The 19,999-nt window shown below is 42.0% G+C and overlaps 1 protein-coding gene and 1 long non-coding RNA gene across 3 annotated transcripts; both read right to left on the bottom strand.

Moving 5' to 3' along the window:
* Positions 1-1,386: 1,386 nt before the first annotated feature.
* On the bottom strand, positions 1,387-10,407 carry C6H14orf180 (chromosome 6 C14orf180 homolog). 2 transcript variants are annotated; one of them, XM_014871875.2, is made up of 4 exons: positions 10,222-10,407; positions 7,828-7,954; positions 6,060-6,086; positions 1,387-3,305 (listed from the first exon to the last, which is right to left on the bottom strand). In XM_014871875.2, exons 1-4 carry the CDS (start codon positions 10,273-10,275, stop codon positions 3,103-3,105), a joined length of 411 nt encoding a protein of 136 aa, XP_014727361.2. In that variant the 5' UTR covers positions 10,276-10,407; the 3' UTR covers positions 1,387-3,102. The 2 variants fall into 2 exon arrangements, with proteins under 2 accessions (XP_014727361.2, XP_088022421.1); XM_088166295.1 differs by having other exon boundaries at positions 1,387-3,302.
* Positions 10,408-11,573: 1,166 nt separating this feature from the next.
* On the bottom strand, positions 11,574-19,789 carry LOC148223443 (uncharacterized). The gene is made up of 3 exons (XR_015804262.1): positions 19,607-19,789; positions 12,501-12,601; positions 11,574-11,686 (listed from the first exon to the last, which is right to left on the bottom strand). It is a non-coding gene; the product is annotated as an uncharacterized LOC148223443 (long non-coding RNA).
* Positions 19,790-19,999: the final 210 nt, after the last annotated feature.

Here is a 19,999-nt window from a genome sequence, read left to right as displayed (position 1 = left end):
AGACCTGCTACTCTCCCCTGGCCCTTTGTCTCCTGCCACCCCAGACCCTGCTCCTGGGAATGCCTCCTGCCCACTGTCTGCTTCAAAAACTGCACCAAGGGTCCTGTCCTACATCCCTCCCTCTTGCAGTCCTTTATATCTAAAACACGGCCATTTCCAAGCTTCATTATACAATCGCCCAGAGCTGGTTGTCTGCAGGACTTTTGACTTCTGAAGCATTTCACCAAGCTGGCTCCAGTGTGAATTCAGGTGAGCATCTCCGTTGTTTGAAATAAATTATGTACTCTCTCTCCTTTTTACCTCTATTAAGAAATTCTCAAGAGTTTACTGAAGGCAAATATTGCTCAGCACAGCCAGCAAGGGGATTATTACCCAACACAGATGATTTTATGTAACTTTAGAGATCCAAACTCATAAAGGTGTCACACCCAGAAAAAACACCATTGAACAAGAAAAAGGAGAAATCACATCCAGCTCACAGTGGTGAGGATAAAGCTGCGATGGCTTAAGAATGAAGGGGCAGAGAGGGACAAGGGCTTGTGTGTGTTTAAGCAGGATGGATGAATGGAAAAAGAGCTTCAGTATGAGAAGGAAATAAAACAGGTAAATCCACAGTGAAGTTGTGAGGCAGTATAGAAATGTAGGCCCAGAAGATGGAATTTTTTTCTCCTATTCCCAGTCATGTTATTGACCTACTTCATTCACTCCCACGTGCAATGGCTTTCTTAGCTTCAGCTTCTTCACCTTCAAGATGCCACTGCTCTGACAGAACAGGTTTTAGCTTTTATTTATTTCAAACCTGCTGGCTTTGAGGCAAATTTAATTTGGCTTTCTGCTGTCTGCCAAGTATCTGACTGACCACAGTAAACAATCCTGACCCGAAAGACCTTGTAAAGCCATGGTGAGACCTCAACAGTGGTCTCAAGATAACTCAAGTGCAGCCTTTTCCCATGCCCAAAACAGTCCCAAACAGAGCGAACACAAAAGCCAAAAATAGCTGTTCCTCTGCTAAATATCCCTGACAGCCCAGATGAGATAGCAGTTCTCACTCACACCAATAAATTTGGCCCCAAGAAGAGGAATGTGGACATTTTCCATTTAAAGCAGGCTCAGTGGAAAGGTGGCCCTCTGTCCATCTCCTGGGGAGCTGTGCAGGAAGGTGAGCACATATATGGCCTTCAAACCACCTCCACATTTTCTGTCACAGTCCTAAGAGGAGTCAGCCCAGAGCCAAAAAGAAACACCACTGATTTGTGAAAGAGTTTCAACCTAAACGTTAAAAAGATCACAAACATAAAAAATATGAGAACAGAAGTCAAAATGACCCTCTTGCCCCATGCAGGTACCGATCTAAACCTTTTCCCCAGAGATTCACCAGCACACAGGTTTAAAACCTTTCTTCTTTATTACCTAAACAGCAGGGCTGAGACAGGGTAGAAGGGAGGGAAACAGTGGTGGGACTTACCCTCTGAGCTGGGGTACCTGAGTGATGAGCACACAGCCCCCGAGCCAAACACTGCTCCTGCAGCACCCTCTGCTTCCCAGGCCAGAGCAATCTCTGCTTCCCAGGCCAGAGCAATCTCTGTATCCCAGGCCAGCTTGTGTCCAGTGCCATGCCTGTGGCTTTGACAGCTTAAGAGAGGCATGAGAGTAGCCACTGAAGGCACTTCTTTCTGTCTTGGGCTGCAATTTTTCTGACTTACTCTCAATCAGTCAGCTGCCCCCTCTTCTCCTTAGAGAAGGATGCCTCTTGTGTTTCTCTTTATCCTCTCCTGGTTAAAGTCCTTGGGCTGCTTGGGAGAAGGTTTCTGGGCCAGATGTATGGCCCTCTTTTAAAAATATAACTAGAAATAAAGCACCATTTTTTTCTGTTTGATGGTTGCAATGGCAGAGGGAATATAAGCCAATGTCTTGCAGACATATTTTCATCTTCTCTGCAATGTTTTCCACCCCCCTTTTTTTCCCCTTTTACTTCATCTCTTATAGGTTCTTATGTCAATCTTACCATACAAAATAACCCCAAGCGCACATCAGGTGCCAGCTGAGAAGAATCTAAGGTCTAAAATCTGGTTGTGCTGGTTCTTTGAAGCTCATGAACTTGCAGTCATTCTCCTCTCAGATGCCCAGAGCACCATTTCATATGATCTCCATTAAAAGGATTCCTTTCAGAGAAATGCAGAGTATGGTGGGACAGTGGAGTGATAAAGGAACTATGCATCCAACACCTTCATAAGCAGTCCATATTATCATGATATAAGGCCTTGGACACCCAGGCATAATCTCTGTCTGAATACAAGCACTATCATAAATCTTTCATGTCAGCCTGTGGGGTTTATGGACTGAATCAAACCCAGAGGATTAAACTACTGATTTGATGATTAACCTGGGTTTCATTGCTGCTATTTATTATGTTAGGCAAATAAACCATTTTCTGTTTAAATGAGTTTCGTTGTTCTTTTTCACACCTGGGAGTCAAGTGAAGCATTAAGAACCAGCTTTTACCCATGGAGGAAAAAAAAAGCATGAAGGGAAACAAGAAAGCCATTTTCTGGGATTTTACTAATAATCATTTCAGGTATATAAATATAGCAGCTTGCCAAGCCTTTGGCCACCAGAGCAGTGTCTGTGCAATAACTCAGCTTTATTTTAATCTTTGCAGAATAATTCTTAGGAGACTTGAGGAGAAAGATGGTTTGGTATCTAAAGCCTTGACCTGAGACTCACAAGACTTCTCTCCCGAGTTTGCTGCTGCCTGCACAGATCCATGTATCTCTCTCTCTGCTTTTGCTCCCCATATCAGCAGTTATAAACTCTGGGTAACCAAATCCAGATACTTGTTTGCTGTTCAGGGTGATGGAGGATGAGTTTGGTGGGACCTCAAGGCATTAGTATGAATGTTCATTTATGTGAAGAAAAAACCAAACACAACAGCAAAGAAGGAAAAAGGAGAGCACGTGTTTGCTGGGTGGTGCACAGCAGGGGTGATTTTCTCACTCTTTGAGGTGGATGCTCATGTGTTCCTTGCATGTGGCTGCAGTAGGAGCTTTGCACTGGTGGGAGCTTTGCACTGATGTTTCTTAGCAGTGTAGATAGAGGACATTGCTACTGCCTCATAAACCAAGTCCAGCACCTCTGAGCAACGTGCCTTATATGAAGAAAGAAGATGACAAGTCGGGATTGAAATTCCTCCAGGACTTTGACATCTTGCTTCATGCTGGTGTAGTAGAGACTCACAGCAAGGATCAGCACTGCACAAAACGAGAGCCACAGGAGCACAGGCAATCCAGATGATGCCCTGTCATCTGCTGAACGGTGATGAGGAGAAAAAAGAAAGCAGCATTATTTTAGTGCCATCTTAAACACTTCCCAAATTTGATCCCCTGCCGATGCCTTTGTCCCAGTTTTCTGGGAACAGCAGGGTACAGAGGGCTCTGGTGGTGAGCACTTCTTTAGGCATCAGTTAAGTGATAGTGAGTCACACCTTCTGATGGAGGGTGGTGAGTATAAAAGATATCATCTAATGGAGCATTTGAAGAGTTTAATTATACACAATAAGAACAGGATTAGCATAGTTAATGCATGATCTCAACTTCCCCTCTAGCAATTATTTTTTATACCTTTACCCTAAATGCTAAGATGAATATTAGGAGGATATGAAGCTACTTGGTCTAATTATTTAATGTTCACAAATCCTCTATAAAAAAGAGAAGCTATGGATTTCTGTCCTTTTTCCTGGTAAGTCAGCTTGTTTGGGACTGCTGCTAATTATGGAGGGGACCCAAACATGGTGCCATTAACCAAGAGGCATGTTCAGAAAGCTCTGTTGGTTTGAACCACTCTCAGAGTGCTGTGTGTGCTAATTACACCAGAGCATCCTCTGCACTTGCTCTTCAGCAGGAGGATACTGTAAGGATTTTCCTCGCCTTCAAAATATTCTTCAAATATGTTTAAAGTGCCACAGGTCGGGCACAGCACACATGTGGAAATCAGAGGGCTGCATTCAGCTTGCTGACAGCTGTGTCCCAGTCCTAGCCTGCCTGTATCCATCCCTGGGCTTTGGGGATCCCGTTTGATTCAGATCTGGCTGCTCTGTCTGACTGCACGGCCATTGCACAGTCGGCACTATTTCATAAAGCACTTAGAGTATTAAACATGCAGTATAAAGCCAAATTCATGCCTGAATAAAACCCATAGTGTGCAGCTATTTTCCTGCCATATGCACATAATCAATAAGGAGATAAAAATGTGGAGTGTATTATTATGGGTAAAGGGCCAACATTAGCTGTAACATATTTAAATTAGCTTCCACTCCGAGCCCTGGAATACACACCAGTCAATTAAACTGTCATACAGATGTACAGAGAGGAAGGTAAAAGTCATAAAACCAAGCCAGAAACACATAATAATGTATCAAAAAGTGTATGGGGAAAAGGTAAAATGTTAATAGGCAGTCATTTTATAGCTAAGCAGAAACCAAATCAATGTCCCATAATAGATCTGAGTGAATTATTTGCAGCAAGTAATTTATTCATTTGAATTTAGCCCTTCTTTCTGTTTGCAAATTATCCATGTGCAGACTTCAGATTTTATAAATTTGTTTATTTGGCATTATTCTATGAAGGGTTGATATGAAGGTGTTTAGCCAGGGAATTGCTCCCCACTTTCTGGTTTTGCAGAGATTTGTGAGTCAGGAGTTGGTGTTTCCCTTGTGAGATTTCCCACACCACAGGCTACAGCTCTTGACTGGGTGTCCACCTGCCTTTTCCACTGTGGGGCTTGGCTGATGAGCACTCATGGGAGCAGGGAAACCTTCCCGTGGAGGCTGAACAGCTTTTCACATCAACCCTTTCATATGAAGGGCTTGTAACCCATTTCAACTTTTTAAAAGTTACTTTCCATGTGAAATTTCTGGGTGATCTCAAATGTAAAATTGGGGTTTTCTTATATCTTCTCAGTTATGAAATATGTTCTATCCATGAACAGAAAAAATCATGCAGAAGAGTAATTCCACCTGCAAAATTGTGATGAGCTATACTCACACCAGCTTCAGCCCACCACTACAGTTAGGTGCTGAAAATCAAATTTGCTTTTCTAGATTACAATTAGAAATTTATTGCTTAAATTTGTTACTTAAATTGCTTGTTGGAAGAACACAGACCAGTGCCCAGTCTTATGGCAACTGATCTGAGAAAAGCACAGGACCTGGATACAGGAGATTTTGTTTCAGTTCCTGCCTTGGATACATATTTCCATGGCGCCCTGAAAAATATTTTATCGTTGCTTTTCCACCAGGCCTTTTTCTGGCTGTTTAATACCATGTTTCTAGCCCAATAACAGCCCTAGATGATGCTTCCATTTTTATAAGCATACAGCCCCTCTTCCTGGACAATAGCAATAGCTGAGGGATATGGGGACATCTGCCTGAGAGGCTTTTTGGCCTCCCAAAACTATAGGTCTGAGTGTGCATATATCCTGCATATAAGTACCCCTCTCCCCTTGACTGCACTGCTTACAGCAGGGGCTGAATGTTGCCCAGGGCCTTTAGAAATGATCACAATCATCAGAATATCCAGATATACACATTTGCTTGGGATCTGTGAGGCTGGCAGGCCTCAAACAAAAAAACAGAGAAAAACTATTATTTTTATTATTTCTACCCTGCTGTCAGCACATAAATGAATTGTCTCTTCCCCTCATATGGAACTCAGCAGGGAGAACTATTGTTTAGCTTGGGGTGCTTTCCTTGCATATTTTAGTGAGAAACCTGTACCTATTCTAATGCCGTAAAATATATTAATTATATTTAAATTAAAAATAGCTTCAGGGATTTAATTTTTGTTTCCACTATTTGTCTTATTAGACATCTTGTTTAAAATTGCACCAGACCTCATCAGCACCTTGTGCTGCTTATGCTGAGAAGAAAAAGCAACAACCACTGACAACACAAAGTACTGTGTATATGGAGAGTATATTTGCACAGTGCATCCCTCCAGCTGCAAAAGCAAACTCAGGTTAATGCTATGGATGGCTCACAGTTATATGTGAAAAATTCAACTTACCCACTACGTAGTCACAGCAGGAAATGACTAGAAAACAGAATGAAAATGTTCTTACTCGCCTGGAAGGGTCTCTAGGCAGCGTTTGAACAAGAAAAGCAAGAACCAAGCAGTGTCTCTGAAGCTGCCTGTCACCTTGGAGATGCTGGGCAACCTCTTACACCACTTTTGGCTCTGGACCTACCCAATACATGCAAACATGCAGATGCAGGTGCACTTCAGGAAAGTGAGCAAAACTTGTTGTGTGTGAGAATTCAGGGGCAGGATTGCTGCTGTTGCAGGGAGGTCAGGAAACAGCTCTGATAAGACCCCTCCCTATTCCACCTAATTCCTAGAAAGGAAAGGATTTAGACCAGCAGGATGAAAGAATGAAATCTAAGAAAGCACTGTCACACTAGCTTTCATCAACAATATCCTGGAAATGCATCTGCTCAGCAGCCAAGGCCCAGACACAATCCAGGATGAAAAGTCTATAGAATGGAAAAATTTCAGTGGTGCCAGAAACCTTCATTTTACCAGTGTTAGTGTGAGTAATATTGTGTGGACAAACAGCAAATAATCTAAATCACAGACTGTTTGCAACACAGAATGCTAATTATGGGTTGGAACATTTCTCATGTCTCCAAGAAAAAGAGTCAGAGCCTTCTCCATCCTTGCAGCTCCCTACACGAGTTCCAGCATGGCTTTGCTGAAGTCAGAGCAGTGGGAGACCAGCCTGGTCCCCTGGGCTGGGCTGACTGCAGGATTCCCAGTGCTGATGTGGGGCATGGACTCTGGCAGAGACCAAAAGGAATTATTCATTCCCATCAGAATCCTTGAGCAGTCAGATGGGCTCTGAGGAATTTAAGGCTGATTCACTGAGCCTTTCCAGGAGTTCAGTTTTGGTGGGAAAGCCCAGGCCATGTCAACAAGCTTATCAAGAAACAGCTTCCCCTTCCTGCATCAGGAGGCAACCCAAACTATGTATTGCAAAACAAATCTGAGTTCTGTTTATAGACACATCAGTGGATGCCAAGCTTATTTTCAGAAGCTGCAGCAGTCCAAACAGGTGGCTGACAGAAACTATACCATTCTGCCACCTGTGTTTTGACCAACTAATATATCAAACCCATATAATTTTAGTTCTCTATCAATAAATACAATTTTCTTGGTTGGATGAGTTTGGGAAAGTCAGAAGGTAAGCCAATTATTATTTGGTATAGCATACAGCACATGCAGAAGTGCAAACTGGATCCTTGTGCCAGACCTCTGCTGAAGGTCCCTCCCAGTTGACCTACCTGCAATATTTTGGCTCATGAATGAAAAGACCACAGGTTTTGTTAGCTGTGTCAGGTCTTGGGTGCCTTTGTGGGCAGAAGTTATTACATCCTGGCTGCTAGGCTCAGACCTCTGCTATTGTATTCTGTGGCATCTTAGTTGCCCACAGTCACATAATTATGTTTAAATTTGGTCTGAGTGGAAACATTTTCCTGGGGAAGCCCTGGGGCCCAGACAGGCCCATGTTCTACATTGATCCTGGTGGGGACTGACTTGGGAGGTCACTGTGACAACAGCTGAGGGTGAGGCAGGAGCCTGTCTCCTCCCAGGGCAGGCAGGCAAATGGACCAGATGCAGTTCTGCAGAGCACAGAGCAAAAATCATCCATCCTCTGCTCCATGCTGAGCTCAAAATCACAAATCACATCATCAGAAGGGGAAGCTGATATGGACAGACAGAGTGGATGTTAAAAGCTAGAAAGGTCATGCCAAAATTCCTGATAACTTGAGCATACCATGTTCAATGACTTCTTCTGGCTCACGAAATCGAACCCTTCTCTCTGCTCTCCGCTTTTCCCCCACAGCTTGGTCCACAGGTGGCCTTTTTCTCAGTATGGAAGGAGGATAGCTACTGTCATCTGTCTAAAGAGTTGATTAAAACACAAAACACGTGGCCATTCAAACAGGGTGAGGTATCTGGGTGAAGGTTTGATCTTTGGTGGATGTGTTACCGTGCCCCTCGAAGGACATGATATGTAACACATCTGCTTGGACAGACCACTGTAATATTTGCAGCAAGACAAAAAGGATATTCCTACACTGCCATAGACCTGCAGTACTCTAAACCTGTCTTCTCAGGGAACAGGACAGTTAAAGCAATGGAGAGCAAAATGTTCAGAAAGGATTTCTCTAAATTGTAACAGATATTTGCTGAAGGTGGCTGCTCAACAGCCTTGGGCTGCTCTTAGAAGAACATAAATGTGATATGAAATATATGAACCGTATAATTTGGAGCACCTTTGAAATGTTCTGAGCTAAGCAGTTCCATTCAGAATAAAGCAATGACACTTCAACAACTGGGACTATGCAGCTGACTTGGGTTTGGACATTCCTGATGGGTACAAGATGGTAATTTATTTGCACTTCAATATAGCAATTATGCTGTTGCTCTGGTTTTTGCTTGGAAACCACATTTAGTCTTTGACAACAGAATCATAATGCTGTGGATTCTTTGACATTACAAGAAATGGAGCTGCAATAACAGCAATAAGTCACTGTTCTGCATTGGAATGCTCCTACAGTCAGTTGCCCAAAGTGAATCCAAAGAACCTTGGTTCAGACACTCACTGTCCTCTGGCAGTAGGAAGCAGATGGCAATTTTTCTACTTTTCAAAGATCAAAGTGAGAGGTAGAGATTATTCATATTTTATTTTTAAGACTGAAGTAATCTTCTTTAGCCCTTTCCATCTCTTCCCTCTGTTCCTCTGCTAGATAAAGATATTTCTTCTGGTCACTGTCCCTACTTCCCTTTTCCCCCCTTATTTGTCATTCTCCCACTCAGTGACTGCCTGCTCCTTACTTCAATTTTTCCTCCTTGCTTTGATCTTTCTACTCCTCAATTATCTACTTTTGTCCTCTTTTAGATCCAAATGACACTGCCTTGACTTTCTAGTCGGATGCTTTCCCCACGCTCACCATTTCACACACCCACTCCTTGGACTGCACAAGCAGAATTAGGTCCCATTGACTACAGTCTGGGGGTGCCAGACTCCAGAGTAAAGGGGATAAATAGGTTTTCTTACACATCACATTCAGGATAACCTCAAAAGGCATATTACATAGCAGCAGGAACTGCCATGGGGTGAGGAATGTCTTCAGCTTTGATTCCTTTTCCTGAGAGATTCATAAAACCAATCTCATCACTGACAAGGATGCTTTCTCTGTTCTTAGGGTCACATCACCTCTGTCTCATGACTGTGGAAAGTGTGTGTTTTCATTCAGCAGCTAGAAGCCCCATTCAGGTTATGGGAAACCTGGATTTCACTTCTTTCTGAGTCCAAAGAAATTCAAAGCCATGTCTTAGATACACGCCCTCATCATCAGTTATGGTGCACACACAGGAGCAGGGAATCTCAGTCTCTGCCACTGAAGCTGTCTTGTTTGGCCTTGAATAATTAAATACTCATTGGGCTAAAGAAAGAAAGAATGACTTTACAGCCTGGTGTTTGGGTGCTCCCTTGGGGGTGGCAGAAGTCTGCTCCTATCCTTGCTCCAATGAATACTTAATATGTAATACTTAAATATTCATTGGAACGGTCACTGGGAACAGGGTCTCTCATCTACCCTGTGAGTACCCCAATCACTCTGCAACAGCCACACACACACTTGCTCACATAATGAATATTTGATTATTCTGTGTAAAATGAAACAGGGTTAGGGAGACACAGCCCAGCTCAGGCTAGGGGTGGTTATAGCTTTAGCTATAAGGGCTTCTCCTGTGGCACAACCGAGGAAACTGAACCTTGTATTTGAAGAGATTTATAACTCCAAGTGTAGCTGTTGCCCATACAAGCTTTTCCAAACACTTAGCTGTGACATCATATCAGAAGAGAAAAACATTAAACAACTGGCTGGTTGGATAGCACCCAGTCAATGAAGACCTTAAAAAGGAAGTGATTTTACGATATTTACTAGACTTCAATAACTTGTGGAAATCAAAACTACACAGTGTCAGAATAAACAAAGCCCTGTCCCCTCAGACAGAAATCTAGTGTTAACATACTGCAACAAGAGCTGGCAGCCTACCAAAGTGACAGCTGGGAAATTGTATGACCCCAAAACCAACTCATTTGTAACAGGCTCCAGGCACTGGACACAGGGACTCCATCACCCATCACAAGATTACTTACCTGCACCTCTTTGGCACTAGGGTCAGAAAGTGAGGCTGGACATATTTGGGACATGTACTCTGGATGCCAGCATGAAGCCTCCCACGTGAAGCTTTGGATGGAAAGGCTCCTGCCTGGGAAGATGAGAAGGAGCAGGGAAAAGTGTCCAGAGACCCCTCTGCAGTGGGGAGCGGCAGCGGCACCGCACAGACGGGAGCGGCAGCGAGGACAAGGGGATGGAAAGAGGAGTTTGTGTCCTTTGTACCAGGGCTGGCGTGGGAAGGATGACGCTGCTGAGATGTACTCAGGAGCCAAAAATAGCACATAGTGATAATACTGATTGTGCAGCTGGAAGCAGAGCTTTTCTGGCAGCGGGAGAGGGCCTGAATGGAGCAAGTCACAGATAAACACCTACATATTTGTTTTGCGCCAATGTGAAGTTGAGGATGTGATTTTTTTAATAAAAATTTCTGCATTTCTGTGATCACGTTGGTTTCCTTTTTGGAATCCATTCCCAATCACAAAAATCTTGTAAGTGGGATTGTTTTTAATCCTTCTTCCGTTCAAAAGTATGTGGGTAAAGCCATCAGGAAATTATATACATATAGTGGGATGACAGATATCTCCCTTCAGAACAGTTATGGCCTCACTTTATATGTTTTAAAAAATAAATCATTATTATAGCAATAGAGTGGGATTTAAACATTTGACATTCCTACTCATAATAAGATTATAGATAGAAAGAGAGGTGATTTACTGTTAAAGAGGCTTTACCAGCCCCTTGTCAAATGCTGAAGTCTGGGAATCATCAAATATACAATTTTTAGTTGGAAATACCTGCCATGATTGCTGAAATATACTGGTCTACTGTCCCTGCAAGCACAAGCTTGGTTTTGTTGTTGTTTATTGTTGTTCTTTTCCTGGAGCTATTTATTTGCAGTGCCATGTGTAATATCCATGGTTTGGTTTTTTAGCAGGTGGTTGCATGGGTATTTCCATGTCGTGTTCAGGCTGGCCCTTGTTCTGCAGTGCAGAGATGCAGATGCTCGTACAGACACTGGGAACCAGAGGGCACAGCTGCTCTGTGGGTTTCACTGCTTATTCACCTCCTTTCAGGGATATGAGGAATGGGTAGAGTGGATGGAAAGGGTTGGGATCTTCTCCCAGAGAAAACTGGGCCAGAGCAGCAAAGGAGGCTTCTATGGCTCATGTGGGGTCATCACATGCCCTCCTGCAGCTCAGCCTCTGCATGGCTCTACTGTCCTCAATCCTGCCCTTACTGACATCAGTATCCACATGGAGAGGAACAGATTTTGCTGGTCTAGGGCTCTCCACTGACTGCACCGTATCTGAAAGCTCCCAGAGAGGGTTACCTTACCTTCTCTTTCCTGTGCATTGGGGTGATGGAAGGCTTTTCCTCATGCTGGAACCAGCTCACAGCTGCAGGCTTTGCGAAATTCTCCCCCAATCCCCTCTCTGCTGCCTCCTGCAAGTGTTCCACAGAAGTTATTTCAGGATATCTAGGATGGCTTTGGGTGGGGAAAAGACAGTCTTTAAAATTTTGTTCACAGTAGATCCTAGACAGAAAAGTGATCAAACCTGTCAAACAAACCATGGTCCCTGACTTCTCTGGCTCCTCCTTCCTCCTTTTGTGGTAATCACTTACTAGTAATTCATGTGAGAAGGAATTTACCTGCCTGTTTTGGCCAGCAAAACTGATGAAGGTGGGGCTAGGACTCCAGTCCTCATCTAGCTTTGACTTTGTTCCATGGGAATTTTCTCATTTATTTTTATTAGTGTCACACAGCAAGGCACATAAGAAGGTCTTGTGCAGCCTTTTATTCCTGCAGAGCAGGACAACTCACTTGTCAGCTTTTAGATATGACTGAAAAACCTTATTCATTTCTTTTTCACTGAACCTGGCTTTGTTCAGAGGAAGGTTTCACACTTTTCTAAGTATTTGGTCAAAGATATTTTGGTAATTTCTCGAAAAAACCCCAAAACTCCCCAAAAACTACCAATTCAGAAGTTGATGAGATTTGTTATATTCAAGAAATGGACATATGGAGACAACATTTATAAATTTTGATGCTTTTCAGTTCTAGATTGCCCTTAAATGTAACCCTTTTTTTAGTTCATTTGATTGAAAAATAATTGGACAGCTTATAAGTGTTTTCATGAAAGATTGCTATCTAAATGCCAGGAATGATAATTTCACAGTGACATTCTCACTTTTATCTCAAGATGTGCTAATTATATTGATAGTAACGGTTGTAAATGCTTGAATAATTAGTAGTTACCTGGGCACTCAAGTTTCAGTGGATAAAGATGCCAGGAGTTCAAATCTCACGACAGGGACAGTTCCATTCGTACTAAGTGCTTTTGATTGTAGTTTGACAATCTAAAATTGAATATATGTTAAGAATAAAACACAGCGCAATGCTCAAAGTAAAAGAATCCAGGAAAATAACTTCTCTAGCCACTATTATTATTTAATAAAGAATAGCTACTAGATTCCTGCATTAGAAGCTGTAAGAATTTCCTGTTTTATTGCCCTTCTTTTTAAAGTCATTTTTTATCTAAGCTTTGATCTCATTTCATGCAACGTACGTCAGAAACAAAGCTGGACAAATAATTCATAAATGAATTATTTAGCTTGTGAGTGTCACCTCTATTTCTTTCAGTTAATTGTTCACAAATAGATAGTGACTTTCGTGAATGTATTCATTATTCAGATTTATTCAGTGGATAATTGCTGGGAGTAATTCTTTGTCTGTAGATTGCTTGGAATAATTTTGCTGTGAACATTTAATAGTAAAAATCTATCCAGGCTTTCAATAAAAGACAAAGTAAAATTATCCATAACTACTGATTATAACTGGTTATAACTACTGCCCTTAAACATGAACAATATACTGCAGTCTTAAAGAGCAACACCAACATTTTCATCAAGAAATCCACTACTTCCTGCTGTACATAGGAGGGAAAGCAAAAACATTTCAAATCTCTGTGTAGCAGTGACATTGAATGGTGCACATTGTATATGCAAATAAGTTTTTACAAGAAAAGGGTTGCTTAAGTGTTTGCTCAGCAGAAAAACAAAACATGCCTAAACAAAACATGATTGACTTCCCAGAGAATAAATATGAACAGTCCACACAAAGGAATTAACTGCACAGCCAGTATTTTTTCTGCAATACCCCAGTGGAAGATGTCTAGGAAATAAACATAACATGATAAAACAATTTTACACTCAGAGGATAGCCATGTAACCATATGAACTCTTTTTCCATTTCCTTCTGTGGGAATAAATATTTTAGACAAGCAAAGTACTTTGTAAATGATGCCTTTGTGGGGATTCGTCTGGCCTGGTTCAATTATTCTGAAACCTAGCAATTTTCTCATATCATTGAATCTGCTTTTATTGCAAATAGGGTCATAGAAATAGTCACTCATTGCAATAATGGACTTCGTTTATCTTAACTATTAACACTTCCAGTAGGTTTACACACACACACGTATATATTCAATATTTATGGATATGCACAGTGCATATATATTAATAATGAAGTAACTTTATCTCCAACAATCTGAAAACAAAATCACGTAATACCATACAGTGCGGGGTGCAGTGGTAACTGGAAGCAGCATATCAGGATAACAGAACAGAAAAGGAATAAATAAATTAGAGGGGAGTCTTCCATATCTTCCTCAACTTCCAGAGTGTCAATTGAGCCTTTGTTCAATATTCCACCTTTCGCGGTTCTGTGTACTCTTGATTAATAATTTAGAGATGCATCTTTTGGAAGCAGGGTAAGTTTTGTGTTTGCCAAGAGTGATTTTCCACTAGTCAGGGAGTACATCAGGAAATAAAACAGCAAATTGCCCCAAAGAGTATAATTAGCTGTTGCCTCCTTCCTTTTTCTGCCTCTGGAGAAACAGATTTACTGCTGGAAGTTATGGGACACCCATGAGATCTCATACAGCACCATTTCTTCTCCTCAACCTTCCAGTAAAGAAAGCACTGTGTAAATCCCAGCCTCAAGACAAAAACTGGCTCTTTGGGCTGCATGTTTCCATTCCACATCCAGAAGGATCATGATTAATCTGTTGTCTGGTGGTCAATCCAAAATGGGGCATTTTTGTTGAGCTGTGATAATAAAGATCAACCACAAAATATAATGGAAACTGAATGGGAAGATGATCTGGTAACACTTGGTGTGTGTAGCCAGCCAGAATGAAAGCAAGTTTTCCTTCCTGTATATCTGTTAGCTCCTGTGATGCCCAGAGAGCTGTGAATCCAGTGTGTTTTTCCCCAAGGAAGTGCAGCTGTGATCAGTGCAAAGTGCAGCATCGACGGTCCCTGTGGTTATCCATGAAGGACCCACAGGATCACCCTCCCAGTGGGACCTCTTTGCCCTTTAGTTATTACTACCCTGTGCTGGAAGATTTCATTGATCACACAGGTCTGTAAGTAGCCCTGTGATGCAGGCAGGCTGACCTGGGCCTGTGGGCCTGCATTGCTGACCTTTGTAAAAATTGCATTAGGGGTGATGTAACTGCATGTGGCCATCTGATCCATCACAACAGAACTGCCTTCTGAAGGCAGAGCCATGGCCCTGTTTGCAGATGTAGAATCTCAGAATTGTTTTGGTTGGAGAAGACTTTTAAGGTCAGTGAGTCCAAGGCCACCACTAAACCATGTCCCCAAGTGCCACATCTAAATATCTGTTAAATACCTTAGAGATGGTGACCCAACAGCTTCCCTGGGCAGTTTGTTCCAGTGCTTGACAACCCTTTCGGTGAAGAAATTTTTCCTTATATCCAATCTAAACCTCCCCTGGTGCAATCTGAGGCCATTTCCTCTTGCTCTATTTCTTGTAAATTGGGAGAAGAGGCCAACACCCCCATCTACAACCCTTTTCAGGTAGCTATAGGGAATGATACGGTTTCCCCTGAGCCTAATTTTCTCCAGTAAAAACTGCAGCTGTTTCCTCAGCTGCTCCTCATAAGTCTTGTGCTCCAGACCCTTTCCCAACTCCATTGCCCTTCTCTGGACTTGCTCCAACACATCAATGTCATTCTTGTAGTGAGTGGCCTAAAACTGGAAACAGGATTCAAGGTGCAGCCTCACCAGCACTGAATACCATGGGGACCATGTAGCAGGTCCTTCAAAGTGATGATTGTGTTCCTGGAGCTGTGGCACCAGTTAAGATCCACATTGTGCACAGGTTTTTCCTGATTTTGAACTGGGCTCTTTTCTAACACAAAGATAGAAGCACTGAGCAGAAGTGTAGTAGGGTTTTGCATTATGGTGAGAACATCCCTGGTGCAGGGCAGAGAAATCTCTGCTCTATTTGGACTGACTGGAAGTGATTGTTGAAGTGACTGTTGAAGGATTTGGTCCCAATTTATCCCTGGCACGAGTCCATTGACTTATAAAAGGCATGGATCTCTCTCCATTGCTTAAAATTGCCTCTCTTATTCATGTGTCTTTCCGGGTAGATGTTACAAATAACCACAGAGGACTTGTGATGATATGTAGTAAACATAGAGAGAATTTCTGGCTGCTGAAATGAACTTTCTAAATAATTACAGAATGATTCCACATCCATTTCATAATTAGACTCTTGAGATTGCAGCCAAGCTATTGTTTGTGATTCAACATCCATTTTTATTTTAGAAATGTCCCATAGCCATTAGGTTTATTCCACCTGAGATTTTCTAATTTGCTCTGATCATCCTGTCACTAGGACCTAAAATGTAAAACATGTATTGATTGAATAAGAGTTACCAAGGAACCAAATGCTAATATCTGCTGTTGGCTCACTGATTCCAAATCAGTCAGTCCTGTTGATGTGGGATGTGGGAGATGGACGGGGCTGGAGTGAGTGAGGTCATTCTGAGTCAGCTTTTGTTACACACCCATTGTATTTTAGGAACAAAAACTAGTGGTACTGGAGCCTCTGCCTAAAGCATTTGGGTTGCTATTGATGGCAGGGCTGCCATCAGCCATGAGACCAGTGATGAGAAGCCCACGGCCAGCAGGAGGACATCTGAGCTGGCATGAAAGAGAAAACGCATGCAAACAAAGCCCCTTAGAAAAAGGAAAAATGGAATTATCTTCAGGAGCTCTATTTTAGCAGTAATCACTCTCTGCTTGATGTTGTGTTCATTGGGGCTTCCTGCCCACATTCCTAGGTGAGCTTTGACCTGAGGAAAAATCCAGCTAGGATGACGGCAGGATACAGCCTCAAAAGGGGATTAGTGGTCTTATTTTAATCCAAGGTATCAAAAGACTCCAATTGACTTCTGTGAGCCACTGTCTCTCCCCTAAAAAAGGATTTTAGAAACCTGGCAGCTGCTAATGCCAAACTGGCCCTGAGAGGGGCAGCAAGCAGGGCTGACAGCAGTGGGAAGGGAAGGAGCCAAGGGAATCACAAAGCACCAAGACACAGGCAACTATACAACATGATTTGAGGGCACTGATGTAAATGCACTTGAGCTACATTTGTGGTGTCACCTTGGAAGAGGATTAGATTAGATTAATGAAAGAAGACCAGAAAAATGGAGAAAAGAGCAGATTGAAGTGTAACAAAAGCCCAAATGAGTAAAAAAAAAGCTTGAATTGGAAAGCATTTGAATGATGATATTGGATGATAAAGATTATAAAAAGAAAGTGGCAAATCCCTCTGTCATTGGCAACTGCTTTACATTAACGTTAAGTCTATTAATGATGATATTTGTTTTTCTAATTAGTATGTAAGTCTCTCTCCTCTACCTCTCCAAGCTCTGGAGACTGGTGATTTCAGAGAAAAACAAATAGGTTTAACAAAAAATAATCGGTACAATTTCCAAAACTAGATGAGAACTTCCGGAGCTTATATTCAATTTCATCTCAGTTTAAGTTGAGACAAAGCAAATAAGCAAGGGAAAATTCAGGCAGAACATCAAAGTACACTTGTTGGCATCAGGCTATACAGATAAGTCAGGTTGAAAGCCAGTTATGTTTTGCAGAGGCAAGCTGAATATTTAAGTGGTGCTTTCATCCCAAAGCAGAGCATCCTTTGGCATTCCTTCAAGAGAGTTGCAGGATGCTGCTCACACCACGACAATTTGTGTCTTACGATGGGGTAGCTGAGAGCAGGATGTGCTTTGAGAGTAGAGTGGGAAAAAAGGGTCCAGCTTTGACCCCTGGCAGGTTTGAAACAGATTTGAATCAGAACCTTCAAGTGCAAATCCCCTAAGATGCTGCTTCTTATTAGCTGCTTTCTAACAGCTCAGCTGTCTCTCTTTCTCCCCAGTTCTCTCCTTCATTCTTATCAGAAAATTTGGTCCAGGACCAGGAAACCTCTCAGCTTGAATTAATATGTTGGTCAGAATCATCTCTGTCTCAACAAATACATGTTTTTTTCTGATGCAGAGCTTTTTCATCAGTGTATTTTTCATCATCTCAAATGTATGAGCCTTTCAATCAGACTCCTCAATGAAACAATAGAAATTATTTTGCCTTTTCTTTTGAAGCCAGAGAAATGCAAAGGCAAGGAATGAAGCTTCATGGGACAGCTGTGGAGATGCTGAAATAATAGTGTCTGAAGGGAGAAGCATGGAATCTCAGCTCTTGGTCTATTATTTGAATCTGACTACATGGCTGTTTCCTTTTGGATAGACAGAACTAATGCAGTGTCTTGCATTCTTTCTTTCATGCATTATACCCGCTCCAGCAAGTTTTGAGACTGCAGTGTTCCTATACTTCATACCTATAGTTAACATTTCTCCCTATTTATTTGAAATCTGAGAAAATATTATATTCTTTCAGGAGCATAGTGGGACAAAAGGCTCTTTGCAGCTCTAAAGTGAAGATGATAGAGAAGTGACACCACCACTCCTCCTTCCCAGAAGTTCTCTCCTGCCTTTGTGACACCTCTGTAGATCTGAAGCACCTTTTCCTGACACTCCTGCTTTTGGCAAGGTTTGTTACTTGCTGTGTGGATAATGCCAGAACTGGGAAATAGTGTCAGCTTCTTCAATGGTATATTTGACAGCCCAAATCACAAGGTTATTAGCAAGGGATGCTCCAGGTGCCACTACTCTGTCTGTGTTTTTCAGGAGGATCTCGTGTAAGCCATCATCAGAGCCAGAGATTTAGACTAAGAAGTGCCAGGTTAATCAAAGCTGATGGGCTTGCTCTCTCTTCTGTGCTCTCCATTGTCATTTCAGAAAGGACACCTTCAGCTCCTTTGCCTTTACCAAATACAAATCAAATTACTGCAAGGCAGCAAAATGACACTCCTTCCTTTTTTTTTTTCTTTTTTTTTTCCCCCCCTGGGAATATGAAACATAAATAAAAAAATACAGAGGAAGAAAAAGGAAGCTTGGAGAATATTAATTTTGGAAATTTAATATTTAAATTTGGAAATTTAAATTTTGGAGAATTTAGAGCAGGTGGCATTGGTAGCTGTCACCTTTACTTGTCAGTTCAGAGTTTGATTTTGAGGCAGCATGTGGTGGAAATGGGCTGGCACTGGAGAGGAGAAGTTAGTGCTCCATGTACCAAACACCTCTCAGAACTCCAAGCCATCTACTTATCTCTTTTACAAAATCAAGACTGAAGATGTCTTGGGGATGAATTATCCTAAATCTTGGCACTACCCCAGCTCATGTAGTGGTAATTCTGGCCTTTCTATATGAAATCTTTATTTGTTCCCCAAAAAGTGAAGTAGCTGCTCCACGATGAAGGTATAGAACTTTGTAAATTCAGGTACTTGTCAATTTCTTTTATTGCAAAATAGGCCCATCTGAATTATGATCCATTCATTCTAGGTACTTTATCTGATTAAAACAGAGTTTAATTCCCGGGTTTGGGTATGTCATTAGGAAGGGAACATGCAGCTTTTCCGATCCACACCATATTAAGCAGATCAGATCTCCTTTCTGGTGGTAAAATGGGTTGTTTGGGATTTGAAATGTTGTTAATCTTCTCTTCAACATTCATGAAAAAATGGGCTCTAGGGGAACCGATTACCATATTGCTTTTATACTGATTCAATTCTAAAAAGTCTGATGAGTTATTTTATTGCAGCTCCTAATAAGGGTTACTGTTGTTCATAAATAGTGTGCTCAATTTCATCAGCCTTGTTTAAGACCAGAGCTGTATGAGAGCTGCACACAGTGGCAAAGAGACTGTTCCTACCCTGCAGTCTGTATAAACTGAAGGAGCAATGCCACTTTACACCAGCACAAACACCTGGCCCACAGTTTTCAGAGAGACTGAATATAGAACACAAGGGAAAAGAAGCCAAGAAGCTGCAGTGTTTTGACAGGAACAGGTTAAGCAGTTTAACAACAGAGGCTTTCTCCACACTGGCCTGGGCAGCCTAGAACACACAACCTTTTTTAGACATACCTGTTGGTCACGATGAAAAATGTAGGCAGCATCTCACACTGACATGTCTGGCTTGGGAGGCCTGCTCAGAAAAATCCCTCATCAGGGCAGCAGCTGTCTTCTTCCCCAGGGCAAATTCCTTTAAAGCTGTCAAAGATGCTGTAATCAGACTAGGTCATCAAAACCGGTCCTCCTGAGGACTGGAAATAAGATCCAGAGATGAGCATTCAGCTACATGGGCAAGGTCTAAAACACTAAAGTTTCCATTGAAATTAAATGAAGAGACTGTAATTGCTGTGGAAGAAAAGCAAAGCAATCATTGGGAGAGCCCAAAAGCTTTCAAAGCACCTCCTGGAACAATGCTTGCTGGAAAGCAGGGATCTGTGTACTGAATAACAGCATCTGATAACACAG

The sequence above is a fragment of the Sturnus vulgaris genome, chromosome 6 (assembly GCF_052056855.1).
Source record: "Sturnus vulgaris isolate bStuVul1 chromosome 6, bStuVul1.hap1, whole genome shotgun sequence".
NCBI classification, from domain to species: Eukaryota; Metazoa; Chordata; class Aves; order Passeriformes; family Sturnidae; genus Sturnus; species Sturnus vulgaris.
The sequence above is the reverse complement of the archived record's forward strand: the minus strand, read 5'-3'. Positions and strand labels throughout refer to the sequence as shown.

Coding starts and splice junctions, on each gene's coding strand:
- C6H14orf180 (XM_014871875.2), bottom strand. CDS start 10,275: ATGTCCCAAATATGTCCAGCCTCACTTTCTGACCCTAGTGCCAAAGAG. Junction 7,955..10,221: donor CTAGTGCCAAAGAGGTGCAG/GTAAGTAATCTT, acceptor TCAACTCTTTAG/ACAGATGACAGTAGCTATCC. Junction 6,087..7,827: donor AGAAGAAGTCATTGAACATG/GTATGCTCAAGT, acceptor TCTGTTTTCTAG/TCATTTCCTGCTGTGACTAC.